Below are 20337 nucleotides of genomic sequence, written 5' to 3' on the forward strand. Positions count from 1 at the left end.
ACTTCTTGCTATCTCTTATTTTCTATGAAAATATAGATTATATTGACCAAAACAAATTATATAGACTGAAAGCTAGTTAATAGTTAACCATAAAAAGTTATTTTTAATAATTAGTTCATTTTACTGACCTTTCATTATTATCTGGTGAATAAAACCAAATGTGCATTCATTCATTCAGTCACTCAATGAACACCTAGAACATACAGTATTATATTCCATTTGATTAATATTAATGATCTGCTTGAATGTTTCCTGTTATTATTTTATAATACTATGTGAGAATTCATCTAAAAGGGATTTTTAACACTTTTCCCTCTCCCTTTCCATAAAATAGTTTTAAATTTGTCCTATTATTTTTTTTCAAGTTACAAGAAGTTCTTAAAATGCTCCTATTTCAATATTGGCAATTCATTTCATGTTTATATATTGGTCACATTTTGAATTGGCACCAATATTTAAATCTGATAATAATCAGAACACTTAACATCATTTGGTAGGTAGTGACAATTTGTTTTATTTATCCCCAAGAGAGGCTTTAACACTTATCACTTTGAGGGTGCTGACACATTGAAGGCCTCTTTCACTCCATTTAACTGTTGCATCTGACTGGAGCAAGAATGATGGCAAAGATCTTGACCTTGAAACACTGGTTGAATTAAAGGGTTCAAGTGGATGATAGAAGCTGCAGCTGGGTTTAAGTGAGGGCCAAACAATGTGGGGATGAAAGCTGCAGGAGCCAGGGGTTGAAGTGCTATGTGAGAGGGGTGGAAGGGGGCAGCAGTGACTAAATGCAGGGGGCCACCCGCCATGAAAGTGGGGTGTGCAGGGATGAGGGCTGGAGTCAGTGGTGAAAATGTGAACGGAGTAAAGTGTGGCTGTGAAAGAGGATGTAGGTGAGCTATAGGGAGGGGATTACTCTGGGGGTTAATGGAGGCAGAAACAGCGAAGTGCTGCAGGAAGGTGTGGTGGATGGTGGTGAAAGAAGCGTGCTGGTGAACTGGGACTGTCTGCACAGCTGATCCCGGGGGGAAGGCCCCCGGCCCCACCGCAGGCAGCACTCGGAGGTGCTTCGAGAGGAGCTGTTTCTGCATATGCTGCTGGGCTTGGAGCTGAAGGAGCTTATATTTATCTATTTCATCAGGAGAAAATGTTACTGGCTGTTGAATTAAAGGGGGAGAGAGAGACTTAGGACACAATTCTAATTCATCTGCTACTTTGTCATGCTTCTGCATAGTCCTGTCATAGTAAGAGTCTGTATTCCCCTCCGCATGATTCATATGCACGCTTGCATCCTGCATGTTTGGATTTACTTGGTCCTCTTTGGTCTCTGCTGAAGCAGTAACACCAGTGTATCTGCTGGGTGGAAAAGCACCAGGGAAATCATTTGGCACTGGGTCACAGCGTTGAATGAAAGGTTGGGCTTCACTTGTTAATGGTTTTGAGTGTTCTTTTGTTGTTGGGTTCTTTTTCATGTTTGGTGGCAGAGATTCTGCTACTATGTGAATTATACCTTTAGAAAGATGGTTGTCACAATCTGTGTCTACTAAAACAGTAAAATTACCTGTCTGTGAACCGTTGACTTTGTCTTTCTCAATAGTTCTTTGCATTGCACTGCTTCTGCCATTATTTCTTTTACTTGGGGCTTGTATTTTTTCAGACAAAGGCAATGCTTGTCTGTTACAGCCCGGTGGTGTAAATTGAATTGTGCATTGGATTTGCGAATGAGCTTCTGATTCATTTTTACAAGTGTTTGAAGAGGCCTCAAGATTAGTTGATCGTTCCTGATACTTCTTGGCTTGAACTCTTTCTAAAAGGCATTTGGCTGTCACGGAGGTCTTCCCTCCTTCTGTGATGTTTAAGTCTGTGGTTTCTGAAGGGTGGCTGGAACAGGTCCTTAGAAGACAGCTGATATTCCCGGAGTGACACTGCGTGGGTTTTATGTTTCCCCGATCACAAACATGAGGGCCGTGCAAAGACTGTTGACTTCTCTCACTTTTATTTATGTAATAAATTCTCTCTCTTGAGTAAGAGCCCAATCGGCTGTGCTGAGGTCCCTGACAAGCAGGTGGTTTTCCACTATTCCCAGTGCAGAAAACTGGTGAGCTGGTATCACATTGGGTGACTCTCCTGGATTTTGGCCCCGGAGATTGGTGTTCATTTTTGCCTAGTTTATATCTTTCTCTGCAGTGACCATGTCTATGTTTTGAGTGTTTTTTATTTTTAAACGATTCCCACAATTTGCAGTTCCGGTCTCTCTGTGTTTCAGACTGCAGATAGTTACTCTTCGCTACCTCCTCTGACAAGCAGAGGCAGCTGTCCTTTCGGTGTTTCCCTTTGAGTCTTTTAGCTGAGTTGTGCTCTCTTTTACAGCAATAGAGCAAATTACCTCTGCCATTGCGGCTGGACCTCTGACTTGAACAAGCACTGGGCGTTCTGTCAGGGGAAGTGTCTGAAGGACTAGAGCATGCTTCCAGAGACAGCTTTGGAGGACTTCTCTTGCAACTTCGGTTTCTACACCCAGACACTCTGTTGGTCATACGGATGTGGTTACTGTTCAAAACCACACTGAAGTCCTGCCCATGGTCACTCTGACCCCTTCCTGTGAAAGGATGAGAATTCCAGGTGAACTGACTTCCATCTTCGAAATCTGAATGAGGATCACAGGGAATCAGTTTATGCTTTTTAGTCCTAGGGATGTAAGGAGTAAAGGACAGTCTCTCGTTTACATCATTTAGAACTACCCTTCGGCAGCTTTGCCAATGGGCTCTTACAGGTTCCTTAAGCTCATTATCACCATTGTTTCCTACACAATTCTTTAGAGAGATATCAAGGTAAGCAGGCACTTCAGGATTTTTCATTTCTAAATCACTTGCACTAATATCGTGTTCACTTATGTTTGGCTCAGAATCATTGTACCCCAAATTACGTTTTCTCTGGAAATTTTCCCAATCTGGATCAGCTATCATCTTTGGTTTTGGAGCTTGATTATCTTCTTGGATCCAATTTTCTTGGTCTTTGATTAAACCTGAGACTTGACTCTTGATTTTAGTCTTAATTTCTAAGGGCTCCTTAATCAATTTTGTTTTTAAGTCCTCTGGATCACGGCCATGCTTTGCATTCCGAGAAATCTTAAAATCAAAATATAATGGGTTGCAGCCATAAGAGATACAGGGCTCTGTTTTGGTAAAGAGCAGAAGCTCTGTAGGCCACTGGAGAGTGGTGTGGCCATCCTTGCTTTGCACGTGGAGATAAGGCAATGGTTTGGACTTCACATCACGTGAACATGCTTCTCTTATGAGCCTTTGTACATTTTTGCTGACTCTTTCTGTTCCATCTAAGGATTTTTCTCTCTTCTCCTTTCTGAGGTTGGAATTCTCATTCACTGGATCATTTTGCTCACTTGGCTCTAGTGATGGAAACTCGTCCAGACACTGAAACATCCTGGCATCACTGCGCTTGTAAATGTTTGGTAGGCTGGAGGAAGCATATGCTTGGCATGTGTGATTAATGCAGTTTTCTGTAAGGTTCTTCAAGGTATTTCTAGTTTCTTTATCTCTACTGGAAGGAGTAAAATCTACCTCTGAAAGATGCATGTTCGATTTAGAGAAAGAAGAATGGATGCCAATTGAATCTTGTAAGGTTTCAACAGAGTCGTTTTTGTCTCCCCACATGTGAGAGCTTATGGAGACACTATTGTGTAAAACACTTCCCGGAGGGCTTGATGAGATGTTTATATCTTCTTCCTCAGTGAGGTGGGTACCCTCGCTTGCAAACCTGCGGCACTTGCATTTCTCCACAGTTCGTTTTGTTCTATAGATGGGTGACTTGTTACAATCATGGGTTTCCTCTGTGTTCTCACTAAAAACTGATGCTGAAGATTCTAATTTTACATGTACTTTTTTGGAAAAAGAAAAGGATACTCCTGTCCGGTGCTTTGCATTACTGAGATCTGAAGACGTCTGTGGCACCCGTTTCCCAAACAAGTAAAGTCTGTCTGTCTGTAACTGGTGTCGACTGGGCACGGTAGACCGCGGTTTATCGGAAATGCTCCTGGGGAGGTTCTTGCCTTTAAGCAGAAGAGTGCTCTTCACACAGGATGCTTTTCTACCATTCTTAACTGGGAAAATTCCTTGCTGGAGTTGCTTTTCTATGGCTACCCTGGGGGCTTTGTATGCTGGTCCATTTCCAGAAACACTGTGAATACAATAAATATCAAAATGATTAAGACATTAAACCTTATCCATATGTGAATATTTCATAGTGTTTCTATGAGGGGTCATCCTACTGCTTATAAACTCGGTCTACTGTGATATGGCCATTTCACTGTGCTTATAACTCAGTACATCTGTGTTTCAGAGTGGCCGTTTCTAAATTGCGTCATTTAAGTGTATTCTTTTGAAATTAGCAAAAAGCAGTAGCAGGTGAATATCTTATGCTAGAGCTGCAAAAGAAAATAAAGTGCTGCATTTATGCCACAATGTATGTCTTCCAGAACATATCAATTTTTGGAATATAGATTTAATATTCCTTCACAAAGAGTTTTCTAATTAGTGCTTTCAGATTAAACAAGAAATTAAATGGAGTTAAGTCACTTCCAAAGTATAAAAATATATCTTTAATTTGTTTATTTTGTATCAATTCTATCATTTTATAATTTTTGTTTCCTCAGTTTTAAAATTCTTTCATGTTAACTTCCCTTTAAATTAGAGTGGTTAGCTCTCCCTTTATAACTTCTCACTATTTTGACTAATTATAATAAGTGTAAGTAACACACATTTATACGCCAGTTCAATACCTTCAATTACCTTGAAGTCTTTTATTTTGCTTCTTACTCACCAAAATATTTTCTTTTTACCTTGTCTGTGCGTGTGTGTGTGTGTGTGTAATCTTTTAGTGGCTTTGAAAAGATTATTTTTACTGAGCTTAATTAGTAATTCAACCAGAAAATGGGAAATACATATACGTGTGTATATATATATATATATATATATATATGTATATGTATATATATGTGTGTGTGTGTACATATGATGAAACTCTTTAAATTAAAATTATCTCTTTGAGGTTCTACCTGTAAAACCTCTACTACAAAATAAGGCCTTACTGGGGGGAAGGCAATACAAATCATAGCAATTATCCAATTGTTTGTTTTGAGCTGCTTTTCTTCTTTCTTTTTCAAGCTGCTCCAATATGTGTGAGTTTGCTTTTTTCTATTTTAGAATTTTACTTCATTTTTATTCAGTCACTGGCTGCTGAAGTATACAATACTAAAACAACTGGTATTTTTTCCACATGTATTTAAGTTCTAATGGAGAGGAGAGCTTTCTGAGCCCTTGGTCTGAGAAATCCTTAGCCCTCACTCATAAATATTTGGCCAATTAGCATAGAACTCTAGAATCACAGGTATTTGTCCACCAAATTTCATGTCCTTTGCTTCATTTTCTTTACCTCTTTAACATTGCAGAGACATTTAATTGGCCTCCTTTTATTCATTTCTGAAATAAATCTGCTTAAGCCTTTGTATGATTTTATTTTTTTCATTTTCATTAATCGATTTTATTATGTTTATTATATAGACTATATGTGATAATGTTTATTGCATATATTAAGTTGTGCATCTATAACATTTTGTAAAATCATAGTTACAGATTGATTTCTTTTGCTTCATTTTTGCTAGTACTTCTGAGCACTTTCAATTCAACTTTATTCAGCTCAGACACTCCTCATATTTCTCTGATTATTGGGTCTTGCTTGTCCTCTTTTTTTTGTCCTGGAATTTATATGTTAAATTTATTGGCTCTTTTGAATATATGTTTTAGGTCTTATTGTTTATTTCAGTAGTCCAGTGTCTTTAGTCTTTTTCTCTAGTTCAGAAAGTATTTCTTGTTTTTAATTTCTATTTTACTGATCCAAATTTTTACAATGTCCAATCTGTTGTTTACTATGTGTATGTAAATTTTTATTCATAAACAATAATTTCAGTCGCCATCCAGTCTCTAATAATTTCCGATTGTCTTCTCTTCATAAATTAATGCCTATAGGTTTAAAGTTATACTGTTACCTTGAATCTTATGGAAATTAAAAATTGTATAAAACTATATTATTTTCCTTACAGTTACTGTTTCATAATGAAAACTTTCCTCTTATTCATCACATTAATCTCCTGTTTTGATTCTTTTAAAAAAAGTTCTTTGGAGAGGCTATTTTCGCCTGTTTACCATGAGGAATGAAGAGGAACCTTCTAAGATGTACGAGTTACTGATATTACTTCCAAACATAAAGGAAAATAGGAAGCATAGAGGTTTGCTTAATTATTGGTCTTTTAAAGTGCTTGCAGCCTGGGGATGAAGGATGAGGTGCAGAAGCATCTGCAGCACTGAGTTTTACCTCAGTGCCAAAGACATTCTTTCCCATATCTGCAGCTGCTCTTTGGATTAAGTAGGAGCTATATTTCTGTGTTAAGTTAGCGTCTCCCGGAACTTCATTCAATCCGATATTATCTGCACTAGACTTAGCAGAAATTATTCTGAAAGCCTGATGTATAAATATTATCATTCTACTCCTCCTGATTCCATTATGATGCACATATTTTACTATTTTTATATTATCTCACTGTATTTTTTCCTTAATAATATGTTTACTTATTAAGCCGGTACTGTTTTGTGTATTTTCTTGCTTTGACTTATGTTAGTCTAAATGTTCTTTTCTGTGTTGCTGTTTTATTTTACCATTTATCCCTCTAATGCGCAAGCTTCTTCCTTTTATATACTTTTAAACATTTCAAAGCTCTTTGCTCTTATTGTTTTTGTATTATACTTTGCTTTTCTTGTCCTGAATTTTTGTGCTTACTTTACAAACCAATGTACATTTATTGTTATATTTTCTCACAAGTTTTAACATTTTATTATTATTAACTTTTTTACCTTTTATTTTTGTGCTTTAAACTTTTGACCTCATTGCTTTACGAACTTGAATTTCCGTATCTTAAATCAATCTTATTTTTATTATTTTGGAAAATTCTATTTTTTACCTCTGTGATGTTTTAAATAATATTATTTTAATACAATTTTATGATTTATAATATAACTGAAGGTTTAATTTTTATTGTTATATCCTTATTTATGATTCACTCCCTCCTCTAGAACTTCTTTAGTTTCTGTGTTTTTTGCCTAATTATTTTTATTCATAATAATATGTGACTATTGAGGTAGCCCTTTGATACTGATTGATGGATTGTCCATTCCAATAGTTCTCCAAAAATTTTAATTCTTGGCAACTTAACACATGCATACTTCCATTCTCTCTTGTGCAAAAACTATACCTTCCAAACAGAAAATAAAACATATCAAAACAAGATGATTTCTTTACATGATATAATTTCCCAATCTCCCACAGTATTCAGCTCTTATATAAAGACCTTCATATTCTCAGAATCAGTGGTGATACAATTTTTAAAATTTCCAAACCATCTAATCTAGCTGCACTATTCTTAGACTTACACACATAAAAGTTTACAAACAGTTTGAAGCTCCCTGTGTAAAATAACTGGTCCTGCTGAAAAACCAAGTTGGGTTGAACTACCCAAGAGATGACCAAAGTTGACTGTCTTTTATAAGGTCCATCATCAGTTTCTGCTGTCATTTTTAAAATTAGCCTGATTAAAATATTTTTACTACTATTAAACTCACCTCTCTTTTCCATGGGGTCACGAAAGAATCTTCGTGTTATCTATGCCATCCTACTCAGAAGCTCTCATTATGAGAATAAAGGACAAAGAAAGGTGTCCAGGAAAGGAGTAACACAGTTGACTTATTTTTTATTTTATTTCTTACTTTCATTTGTCAATTCAGCTGCCAAAATAAAATGTTTAATAATGCTGTTAAGTGAATTCCCTTAGGCCATGAGACAGCTTAAGCAGAGAGAAATTGTCTGGAAGGCAGATGGTGGATACTAAAAAGATAAATTAATTAGTTTTCTTATTCTCAAGTTCTGTAGATGGAAAGCTGAACACCTATTGTCTTCCTAACAATATGCCTGCTCTATAGAGGATGTGCTTAGGTTTGTATTCGTTTTGTTAATAAGATTTCCAAAGGGACAGCTAACCCCAACAGGGTGAATTTTTAAATTATTTTTAATTTGGAAGACAATTAATGAGTAGCACTGCAAACTGAGAACTTTTAAACAAAAGCCCTGTTACTGTTACTTTTGTCATTATCAAGCTCCTCTGATTATTTATTTATCCAAAAAGAAAACATGGAACGAGTGAGTAAAAATGTAGAAGTGTGACTACTTTCATAATAAAGAACTAACAAAAACTACATCTATTAAGCTACTTGGATTTTCTGTTGTATGCCCTTAAAGGATCTAAAAGGTGTGTCTCCATAGTGAGACTTGTTCTTTTTTTTTTTAATAATCTAACTTATGACACCTCATAATTAATCATCTAGGAATTAACATCTAACCTAGATTTTTTTCTTGCAAGATACCATTATATCATTAGGTGTTATTTCTAAGCTCTGTTTTGACAAGGACTGTCTAATATCTTACTTACAATGGTTTTGAATAACCATTGTCTGTATTTTAAGATCCTCAGTGTGTTTTAAAGAAAAAGCTCAGTACCAAATGTGTGTCCTGTTTCTGTAACCTCATGGCATGCATCTTTGTAGTAACCACATAACCTCTGGATATGTGGTTTCCAACCTTTATTGTTCCTTCATACCAAACTTCTCACTTATTTTTAACATAATTATATTTTATGTATTCCCATAACTTAAATTATTCTAAGATAAATCATGTACAAATACATGTATATATGCAAGTTTAATTCTAAAAATAAATATTTTTATAGTCAAATCTGAAGGTCTAATATTTTATGGTTACAAGTGAGTCATTCACTCTCACATTTATTGTATATTGCTTTTTAAATTAATTTATGGGGATGACCATGGTTAATAAAATTACATAGGTTTAAAGTGTACAATTCTACAAAACATCATCTGTATATTGTATCGTGTGTTCACCACCCAAAGCCAAGTCTCCTTCCATCACCATTTAGATCCTCCTTTGCCCTCTGCTGCCTCCCCCACCCCCCTTCCCTTTGGTGATCACCATACTGTAGTCTCTGTCTATGAGGGTTTTGTTTGTTTGTTTTTGCTTAATCCCTTCACCTTTTTCACCCAATCCCCTAGCTCCTCCTTCCCTCTGTTGTCTGTCTGTTTTCTGTACCTTTGAGTCTGTTTCTACTTTGTTTGTTTGTTTATTTTGTTCATTAGATTCCCCACATATAAGTGAAATCATATGGTGTTTTTCTTTCTTTGGCTTATTTCACTTAACATGTGCACTGATTTTCACTTAAAAAACAGAGGCTTAAATTCTGGCACAAAGCTATAAATTTCACAATTCACCAGGTTGCTGTCAACTACATTAATTAGCTATATTGGTGTTCTACAGTATGATTCATAACACCAGTCAGAATTTGCAAATTTAATTGAATTTCAGGTAACAAGCTCATTACTCTGAAACATTCAGCAGTTCTGAACTATATCAAGCTTATTTTTCAACTGTGAGAATGTGTTAGTGTATCCTTGCTATAATTATCAATTTCAATGGTAAGTCTAATTATATCTTATTTGTCCAGATAATGATAATGTCATTTATTCTAGATTTAGGTATACACAGGGAATGTACAAAAGATTTATCCCCCCCCCCAAAAAGGTGCATTGTTATTTATGGTTTTTAAACTTGTTATACAAAACTTAACTACTTAAACACTATATAGGTCCATTTGAATCAACTGGATATAATACACGCTAGTGTATTAGAATCAGTCTTGGATCATCTTACTGAAGAGCACATTGAATTAATGATATTAGGAACAGAAAAAAATCAGATGCCAAAGTAATTAATTTATAAACCTTTGACTGTTAGGAACATTTGCCCTCAGACATAGCTGTTGATTAAGTATAATTTGTTTATGCTGTTACAGCAAGCCAAGTAAATTTATCACTGAAATTTCCTCCGAGGTTGAAAAGAGTTTCGAACAATCTGAGATACACTTCTAATCCTTACCATTCAGTCCGTTGCCTTAACTCAGCCAGCTGATGAAGTCGTTTAAGTGCTTTTTCTTGTTTCTTCTCATCTTTCCATGACTTGGAAGCTACATTTCGAGCAAATTCCCGTTGCTTTAATTCTTTCAGTCTCTGTGGACGAAGAAGAAAAACAGAAAGAATGCTAACAATAAGTAATGCGTTTTTTCTTCCGCAACGCTCCGTACCAAGTTGTGTACTGTGTGCAGAGGTGACTTTCTGGATAGGGAGAGTAAAAGCGCCTCCTCTCTCCACACTGTTCTCGGCTCCAAGATAAATTCAGTTGTCCGCTGGAGTGTTCATCACAGCTTGTCACAATCACTACAGAAATGTGCTACAAAGCTGGACCCCAGTCCTCGCTAGGCCCACCCTGCCTACATATCTGCGATAATGTGTGTGCTTATGCAAAGTATAAATGGGAAAAATGAGCACTATGTGAAGGGGTATGAAGGGAGAGGAGATTATGGGATGTACTTTCTTCCACTCACTACCCCCAGCCCTCTCACTTGTAAAAGATACTCTTATTCAGGAAAATGGATGCTGTTAAGTACAGGGGGAGAAATGAGCTGGTTTTAGTAAAGAGCATCTGTTACTGTGAAAGATTTGGTTCAAAGCTCTGAAGGTGATTCCCAACTCATTTTTTCCCCTGGTGGAAATATTTATCCAGTGCAGATTTCTATATTGTATCTAGGAGGACAAAAAAATGGGTAAGGGATTTAAACTCAGGATAGAGGGTTGTCCTTGCTTGATTTAAATTAACCTACCCCTTTTTAAATTAATGTTTTCTCTAAACAAATTGGTTTACATGCAAATTGGATTATACTCATTACGTGTTTGGATTCCTACTTCAGAATCTGCCACTAAGCACACCTAATGATATTGAACAAGTTGAGAAACAGCCACCAATGGGTATCTTGAATGAAGGTTGGGGCTTACTCCTGAATTGGGAGTCTATGTGAAGATTAGCCTCTCTTAGTCCACACAAAGTGATGTTAAACTACCTGAAATCTGTATCCATTTGTGTCCAAATCAACTGTATAAGATGTTTCCCAGAAGTGGCAAAAACCACAGAGCTATCAAGTGAGGTATTAATGCTATAGTAGAGTATTTCCCACCCACAGAGGAAGGGCCAAGACCTTTAATGATCATTAGCTTCACTAAAGAGAGCATGCCCGTGGGGGTCGGCGGCCAGGTACTGCTTCCAGGCTAAGCATCTGAAGGAGGAGGCAGGCCAGCCTTTCAAAAAGAATATTCTGAGCACAAAGAACAAGAGTTTCACAGAACTAGAAAGAGCCACAGGGAGAAAGTGGAGTCAATATGAGTTCAATTTTTGGCAAAAACTTCAGAACATTCTGAGAAGTGGAAAATTTCAAGAAATAAAATTATGGCTCTTAGATTATCAGGAAAAAGAGAGATCAACAGTTCTCTGGAGTTGGTAAACAGAGAGTGGAAGCCTTAAGGGATAGCCTTGGTGGAAAGACAGAGGAGGGCTCATAAAATCCCCATGCCTATTTAGCTTCCTACTCACACTTCCTGAGACTCCAAGTGTATCTAGTTCTTGGAGTAAAGTCTTATTTTATGAACAATCACAATTACCTTTTGGAAAATTTCTTACACAATTTAAAAGCCCACATAAAATGCAGTTCAATGGTGTCAAAGAGAAATGTCTACTTTGGTAAAGAGAAGAGGGTCTTTTTAAAACTCTCAGTTAAAATATACTATATTAATTTAACTTTTGATATTACAAGTAAATAAAACCTGAATAGCCTATGAGAGGAAATTAATTCATTTACTCACAACATCTGATACCTGACTCACTGGAATCTCATTTCAAACTTTCAGGTGTACCTGTTCCTTTCATTAGCCTCCCAGATGTCGGGGCTGCACCTCTACCTCTGAGTTATTGTCCATGATTGAGAATTCTGTCTCATTCATCCAACAACAAATATTCTTAACTTCTTCTATGCAATGAAGATGTAGCAATTTAAAAATCAATTATATTCTCTTTCAGGGAGACAGACAGGTGAACAGATATCTGGATGATAGTGTTGACTTTCTGATTGGGGATGAACATCAGATACTTGGAAGCATATAGGAAAAGTTAAAGGCAGGCTTGGGGGTGAGGGTGAAGATTTGTTGCATTGAGGATGTCAGCAAAGTTAAAATGCTTTCAAGAATTACACTGAAATCTGGAAGCAGAGGTTTTGTTTAAAGACATCTAGCCATAGATTTGGCTTAAGGGAATGCTGAGCACTCAAGACCCCACAGAGGGGGAAAAAACAGCAATCTGTGGATAGATCCCCTCAACCTCAGCATACTAATTAGTGCACGTACTTGAGTGGATTGCTACAGGCCTAGAAAAGCACCAGCTGAAAAATTTAAAAGCAAGAAGGCCTAGCATTCATATATGGTCAGGGGTAGTGACATTCCTTACCAGTGAAGTTGGAAAAACTCACGGGACATTGAGTATGGAATTCAGGGAGGTCCTGCTTCAGTAAAGGAAAATTAACCGTAGATTGAGTGCTGCTTTGGACTTGCCTAACAAATCATAAACACATGGAATGAATGTGACTCCAAGTCGCTTAGCTGTGTTTCTGAACCCAGTTCAAAAATATTCACAGAAATACAAAAATAGTCAGCAAAAACAAGGAAAAATCAATGGCATCTAATATCCAGTCAGAGATTATTAGGAATGTAAAGAACCAGGAAAACACAGCCAAAAGTTAAAAAAAAAGAAATAATCAACCAATCAAGACCAATATAAAACTGATGTAGATGCTAAAATGGGCAGATAAATTAAAGCAGTCACAACTATATCCCATTAAAAAATAGAAATGAGATGGTGACCTATTGGCCAAATGTAATTAAAGTCTTAATTAGGGGAAAAAGGGGAAAGGGATTTTTACAGCTATAATGAGTGAAAATTTTTCAAATTTTCTGAAAACTCTATACCCACAGATCTCTCAACATACCTGAAGGAAGAGAAACATGAAGAAAACTACCTCCAAATATTTTCATAATCACATTTTTCAAAATCAGGGAAAAAAGTGAAACTTTCAAGAATATCTGGAAATGACATTACTTCTGTAGAGAAAAATAAATAGTAAGATGGCAGAATAATTCTCACTGGAAACAGTTCACGTGAGGATACAGTGAAGCAACATTTTTAATTTTCTAAAACCACGTTTAAGACTTGTCAAAATAAAATTTTATACCCAGTGAAATATCTTTTAGAGAAGAGAATGTCAGACAAAGACATCAGGCATGGGAAGCTGGAAGAATTCAACAGCAGAACATCCACATGTAAGAAATGTTAAAAAAAACATTATTGGGCAAAAAAGAAGATAATAACAGATTGAAATATATGTCTATACAAAAGTAGGATGAACACCAGAAATTTTAACTGCAGAATAAATATGGCATGTTTCTTATTATTTATGTGTATTATTTATGTGTAGTATTGTTTCAACAAGAACAATCGCTATGCTTTGGGGTTTATAACAAATTTTTATGTAAAATGTCTGACAATGACAGCAAAAAGTTCAGGGGGAAGAAATAACAGATAAATGTGAAAGGTATTATTCTACACATGAAATGGTACATTAACAATTGATAATTATAGATTAACTGTAGTGAGTTAAAGTGTATTAGATACCCTAACACAACCATTAAAATAGTAAAACAAGGTAGCCAATAGAACAACAGGGGAGATAAAAGAAAATCATCGTATTACTCAATCCAAAAGAAGGCAGAAAAAAGGAAGTTAAAATACACTGGACAATTTTACAACCTATACCCAGATAACTAAAATCTAAACATATCACAAATCAAATCAAATGTAAATGGTCTAAATACTGGAATTAAAACATAGGTCAGTTTGGATTAATAAAGCAAGTTCTAACTATATGTTGCCCACAACAACAAGCTTTAAACATAAAGACAATAGGTTAACAGAAAAGGATGTAAGGAGATTACAAATGTGGGACTTCAGGAAGAGGTTACGCCAGGCAGTCATGCCTGTTACAAAAGACTCTTCCAAGAGTTTGCCGAATGAAAAGAGGATTGTTTGGAGAGATAAGGAGAACTTCTAAGAATCCAGAGGTTATATTTTGCCAAACTCATATTTTAGCTTGGGTTTTCTCAAGTGTCTACTTTTTTGTTCCTGATCGGACAAAAACACATTTGTTTAAGTAATGGCATGTACTATAATTATAAGCAACCTTACTCAGTGTAAACAAAAAGTAAACCAGTTAGAAAAGAATCAAAGTTCTTCCAGGGTATATAGGAGATTGATCAGCTCTCATTGAGAACAACGCAAGACAAATATATTTCAATAAAAATTGCACTCGAACACATTTATAAAGAATTTAGAGAACTTAGAGGGAGGAAGACAGAGAGAACTACCTACCAACGGGGGGAATAAAACAAAGCATCTCATTTGTGTTTGGAAGGCAGACCACACAGTGTAGGTTTTAAGAGAAGGATTCTGAAATCAGTCAGGCTGAATTTGTACCTTGTCTTTGACACTCACTGGCTTTGAGACTGAGAAAAGTCCTCAGTCTTCTCTAACTTCAGTTTACACATTTTTAATTTTACAACCTATCTGTATTTACTGTGTAAAGTTCTTAGAATTATTTGCACTGGGAGAAGTAACATGCTGTGCACAGCACCTGATATACAGCAAATGCGCAGTGAGTAGGAACTGTGCCCACTTTTAGAGGTAAGGCACAGACTTTACAGAACTTTGCAAAGCAGGATGAGTAAGAGCTCTTTTTAAGTGGCAATGGGAACCATTAGGGCCACTTCATTCCTATTCTTATTTAAAGTAGAGGATTTGAGTGGTTGTCATCTGGACGTCTGGACGGTTTTATGAAGCTGGTAAATGTGGTATTTTCTAACGGAGAAGACAGAAAAAGGAAGCATGTTGGATGCAGGACTAATCCTTGCCCAGAACAATTTATACTGTTCAATTGAATCATTTGTAATTCCTATAAGTTTAAGATCATATATCACTACTGAAGAAAATTATAAAATTTGGATTCAAGTATGATTTGTTACAGATCTTCTTTGCTGTATCTGATTGGAATTTTGCCCTTGGGTATTAACATTATACTATCCAAAATGGATATCAATCAGAAAAGAGAGAAGACTAATATTTCCTAGAGAGAAATAGGAGACATCTAGGTCATGTCCTTGTATTTTTTTAAAGGCATTTAAAAGAGAAATGGCAGAGCAGATGTTCTGGTATTGAAGAGAGAGGCTTCCATGCTCTTTGCCAAGATCAAAAGCAATGCAATAATGGGCTGATGCAGTGGTCAAACAATGAATTTTATCCTCTCTCAGCAATAAATAAAAGACAGCTTATGAAGATATATTTGCTAAAATACATTTATGAAATATTTGTAATTTAATTTTCTTCTTATTAATTTTAAAAGCACAAACTGAGTCATTTTTATTCCCCTACCTGACAACAAGAATGTTTGTCCCTCGCATGGCAAGTGGATTTCAGCTGTGGATCAATAAATGAAGAGGCAAATTGATCAGGTTGGTGAGTCTCTGTGTGTTCCTGATATTACTGCTCACCAGCCAGACCATGCACGTGAACATCTGCCCACTCTCTGCTCAAGTTCACTGAAGCTGGACACACATGTGAAATGAATTTACTCCAGCGTAGCTGTTTTCCCTCCCTTAAGCAGAATAACTCCTTCCACCCTGCATTTTCACCCATAGGTCCCAGGGGACATTTCCAGGCATTAAGGGTTTTCTTCACAGCACAGCAAAGCCCCCATGCAAAAGGTCACAATGATTAACCTTGTTTTAGAGATGAAGAAGCAAACAGACAGAAGGTTAGATGACTTGATCTACACCGAAGGAGAGAGGAAGAACTGTGAATCGAAACAGAAAGTCTAATATTTATGAGAGTAAGACAAAGTCAGAAAACTTTATGTAAAATTCTAGAGATTTATAATAATTTCAGTTTGTGAAATTTAAAATCTGTCCAGTTTGGGATATTGTTCTTGTTGGGAAAGGTTTTTTTATCAAATGCTTTGGAAGGCATGTACAGATCTTTAGCAATGATCTAGAACAGCAGAGGGTATAATTTAGACAATATGGTCACGATATGAGAATTAAATGATATAAAAAGTCTTCATTATTTCTCAAAATATCCTCTATTTTGAAGCAGGAGTCCTAATTTTCTGCTGTTTTGCATGTCATTATCTTTTATGTGATCTGGTAGCTACACAAACATAGATAATGAAATGAACTAAAATATTGTTTAAAAGTCTCCGATCTTAGACACTCTCGTTCGAGCTACTAACCAGGATGATTTCACCTCATGTTCTAAAATCAAAGCATCGGAGATTTTCCCTCTGCTGGGATTCCTTGCTCCAAGATCCAATCGTGCCCAAGCAGGCTAAGCATGAGTAAGAAGAAATGATGCTCTGCCTCCATCCTCTTTTGCATGAATGCTGAGTTAAATACTTTACAACCGAATCTGAACGACTCTTCTCACACGTGCTGAAATGTAAATTGCCGGACTCTAATTCTAATTGCTCTGAGTGGCCCGCTGTGCTGTGACAATCTAGACCTAGAGCGATTTTGTCAGGCTCATTTCTGGACCCCATCACACGCTGAGTCCAATGTTTAGGGGAGATGCAATCCAGCCCGAAGACTCCGCTGCCTCGGCACTGGTTTGGGGCTATTTCTAGAGTATAGTACAATCTAGAAATGTTGTTCATGTAAAAGAAATTTCTTCATAACTCAACTAGCTTGGGACACCTCCATGGCTGAGGGTGGGGCATATACTCTGGTGCTTAAGGTATGTGTCCGAGCCACCGCTCCCAAGGCCCAAGACCCCCGAGAAGTCCTCAAATGGCAAATGAACAGCTCTAGTGTTCCTATTACTTCTCAGGAGTTACCCAAATCCTTCCACCCTTTAGCTATTATGGTCAGGATTTAAGTCAGCTGCAATACCAGATACAAACCTTTATTTGGCTAAACTGCAAGGTTTATTTATTTTATGCACCATGGCATAAACAAAGCTAAAATCTATAGTACCTGGGAAAGCCATATTACATCAGGTAAGAATATAGCTGATACTGTATCAAAATCAGTATCTCTAATGGCTGCTATTGTGAAAAGATTAACAGTGTTACAAAGGAAGTCTTTTGGTGGTGAGTAAATGGGAATCCCTGATCAGAATGGGTTAGTAGAAGTCAACAGGCTTCTAATCTCTACTGTTCTCCATGTTCACACAGGATAAAAACATATCTGCCACATTAGAACAATAGTAATTCCCATGAAGTGTGAGCAGAGAGGATGTTCCGGTCTGGGGAAGTCTATTTCCAGAATGAGCTAATGAAAATTCATTAATTAAAGACTTCAGGAAGACTCACGGAATTAAGCCTAACTTTGCTAACAAATCAAGCCTTGACTATTCTCACTGAATAGATCCCACAGAGGTATGAAATGCACAGCTAATTTTTGGAACCAAACAGATGAAAACATCTCTTATTTCAAGTGTTAAACTGGCATTGTTCACAGAAAACAGCATTAAGCAGATAAGAGATTCATGGTCTTTTCTATACTTTGCCTATCTTTTCAAAAAGGTACTGCTGAAAAAAGATTTAAGGAAAATACTGATAGTTAAGTGAAGAGTATCTGGATGTTCCAATAATAAGGATCATCGTGTTTGTATAACACTAAAAAGGCTCATTGGTTTTGGATACTCACACACATCAAGTAAAACTGATAAGTACTCTTTTAAAGCACTTTTATTCTGTTATTGCTTTTCAAAAGGAAAACCCCATTTGTTAAGTGCATTGTAGGAAACATGTCACATGTATCACTGCTAATTGCAAGAGCTTAGAAAACAGATTTTAGTTGAGTATACACTTGAGAAAAAATGGATTTTAGGTAAGGTGGTGCAAGCATTTCTTCCTTCATTTGTTTTTTTATTTCTTTATCTCCTTAACCTGGATTTTTATTTATTTTTTATAACAGAACTTAAATTTTTTATTTCCCAGACTTTTTCTCAATAATTACTGTCTCTTTGAAAAGGAAACAATTTGCTAGGAAAAGTATTATTTTAAGATTAAATTATTTGATCTTTATCAATATTCATAGCTATTTCTACTCAAAAATAGCTTTTCATATGTTCTTTCTTTTAGTGATTGCAAATGCTTCTTGGAAAAGTATTCCAAATGAATGTATTACTACTAAGATCAAATTTGTACTTTAATTTAAAATGGCAAGATACTTTATAAATCTTAAATTTTCAAAACATTGACTCACAGTTTTTTAAATTAGTCATTCTCAAGTTTTTCAGTAAAAAAATATCAGTTAAGCAGAATATAACGTAAGTGTGTCATTATGCAAATTTATAATATTTGTATAAAATTTGGCCAGGGTTTAAATGACTTAAAATTTGATACATGTTATTCACTATTTTAAAATTATTACTACAACAAAGAGTATTTTAGTTATGCCTATACTTCTTCTAGCACTATATGCATAATTCCTAGTGTATTTTATATCTCCAAACAACTTTATTACATAAAACTTTTAAATTGAAATATAGAAGCACGAAGACGGCTTAGATTCATTTTGCCTTTTTCAAAATAAGACAACCTCATTTATAAAGAACATAATGCAATCATTAAGGAGCCTCATTTCCTCACTTTTCAAACTATGAACATCAGAATATTTTATAATATAATACCCAGTAGTATTGGGCATAGAAGGAAACAGCTCATTCATTCACTCTTGGTGGAAGTATACACTGATAGGATCCCTCCAGGGGGTCGTTTGACAATAGCAACTATATTTCTCTACGCATCATTCCCCTGACTCAGCAATTTGAATTCTAGAAATGTATCCCTCAGATATAATTACACATCTGAACAAAAGCTGTCCCTTGTAGCACTGATGGAATTAAGTTTATGGTGGTGGTGGGTGGGGGGACCCTGTCTAATTCTTGAGTCCTTCTTCTTAACCATGACTCAAACTGGCTGTGATTAGCTTCTTTTAGGGAATGATAGCCAAATTATGACCATGTCTATATGCTATATTATATTGTATTTCTTTGTATATGTCTCTTCCTTACCCAGAGTACTGAAATTAGCTCAATTAAAACTTAAAATGCATCTACTGCATTACTTTTGCTGTTGTTGTTGCCTTAAGAAATATTTGAGTAAGAGAAAAATTTAATCAAACTCAGTGTCTAAGGAATTAGTAGCCTCAAAATTTTACCTTCTCAGACCAGTTATGCAACACAACAATTTTAACACTTGAGATGAGGCTGTCTTAGGCAGCTCAAAATTAAAATTCACAATTGTTGAGTCAAAGTAAAATCGAGATAAGGATTCAAGAGTTGGGTAGAATAAGAGCAGAGTGAGATACAGGCAAGATAAAGGGTGGGATTCTTGGCCTTGGCGAAGATATCATGGGGTTCTTTCCATTGCTGCCTTCATGAAATATTCTATCTGCTTTCACATTCAAATCTCTGACAAATATCATGAAGATACAACTAAAATGGAATAAGGTATTTAGCTAATGTCATTATGCAGTTATCTGAACTTTTCAATTCAAGTAAAAACCATCCTCTTTGATAGCTGAATTGGTTATTGATTAGAGATAAATTATGCCTGGAGATAAAACCTCTTTGGACAACCCAGTTATCAGGAGCTATTTAGTGATGTTCTTTATTTACCCCTTATATCATTTAGTCTATATTTAATGAAATGCCCCAATTGTTATTAACCATAGTAATTCAAATATTGGACACAAAATTATTAAATCTATTAAAAGTGGTTACTTCAGAAGGCTATACATGTAATTATCCTACATGGTTAATTATCCATAACCATTATTTGCTTTACAAATTATTAAACATGGAGATCAGAAAAAAGTACATATCATTATTCAGGTATAAATAAATAGTCATGATTTTATAAGTAAATACATTTCATATGAACCTTCAAATAAATTCTAATGAGCTAGAAATATCTCCCTTTGAAAATTAAAACCAGAAATAAGAAAAATATGACCATACAAAATAACCTGCTGAGGATTCAAGTCGATAAGCAAAGCTTTCATTTCCCTTAGGGAGATATAATATTTATGTGTAGCATATCTATAATCATGGTGAAAAATTGAAAACAACTGAGAAGTCTAACTAGAGAAATTTGGTTAAATAAATCATGATACAGGCATTTGATAAAATACATGCCACCAAAAAAAAATCTAAGCT

The 20337-nt window shown here is 35.7% G+C and overlaps 2 protein-coding genes across 2 annotated transcripts in view; both read right to left on the reverse strand.

Moving 5' to 3' along the window:
- LOC112319833 (zinc finger protein 804B) overlaps positions 1–20337 on the reverse strand; it is a 472412-nt gene that overhangs the window by 10787 nt on the left and 441288 nt on the right. Inside the window, exons 3-4 of the mRNA XM_024577205.3 lie at positions 10069–10199; positions 1562–4194 (exon numbers count right to left, since the gene is read on the reverse strand). Coding sequence (XP_024432973.3) covers positions 1562–4194; positions 10069–10199 — 2764 coding nt within the window. The remainder of the gene's footprint in view (positions 1–1561; positions 4195–10068; positions 10200–20337) is intronic.
- Positions 546–1472, reverse strand: LOC139440992 (zinc finger protein 804B-like). Its single transcript, XM_071221831.1, has one exon. It carries the CDS (start codon positions 1470–1472, stop codon positions 546–548), a length of 927 nt encoding a protein of 308 aa, XP_071077932.1.

The sequence above is a fragment of the Desmodus rotundus genome, chromosome 6 (genome assembly GCF_022682495.2).
Source record: "Desmodus rotundus isolate HL8 chromosome 6, HLdesRot8A.1, whole genome shotgun sequence".
Taxonomy (NCBI): Eukaryota; Metazoa; Chordata; class Mammalia; order Chiroptera; family Phyllostomidae; genus Desmodus; species Desmodus rotundus.

Bases quoted from the DNA above. Each gene is read 5' to 3' on its own strand.
- LOC139440992 (XM_071221831.1), bottom strand. From the start codon at position 1,472: ATGAAAAAGAACCCAACAACAAAAGAACACTCAAAACCATTAACAAGT.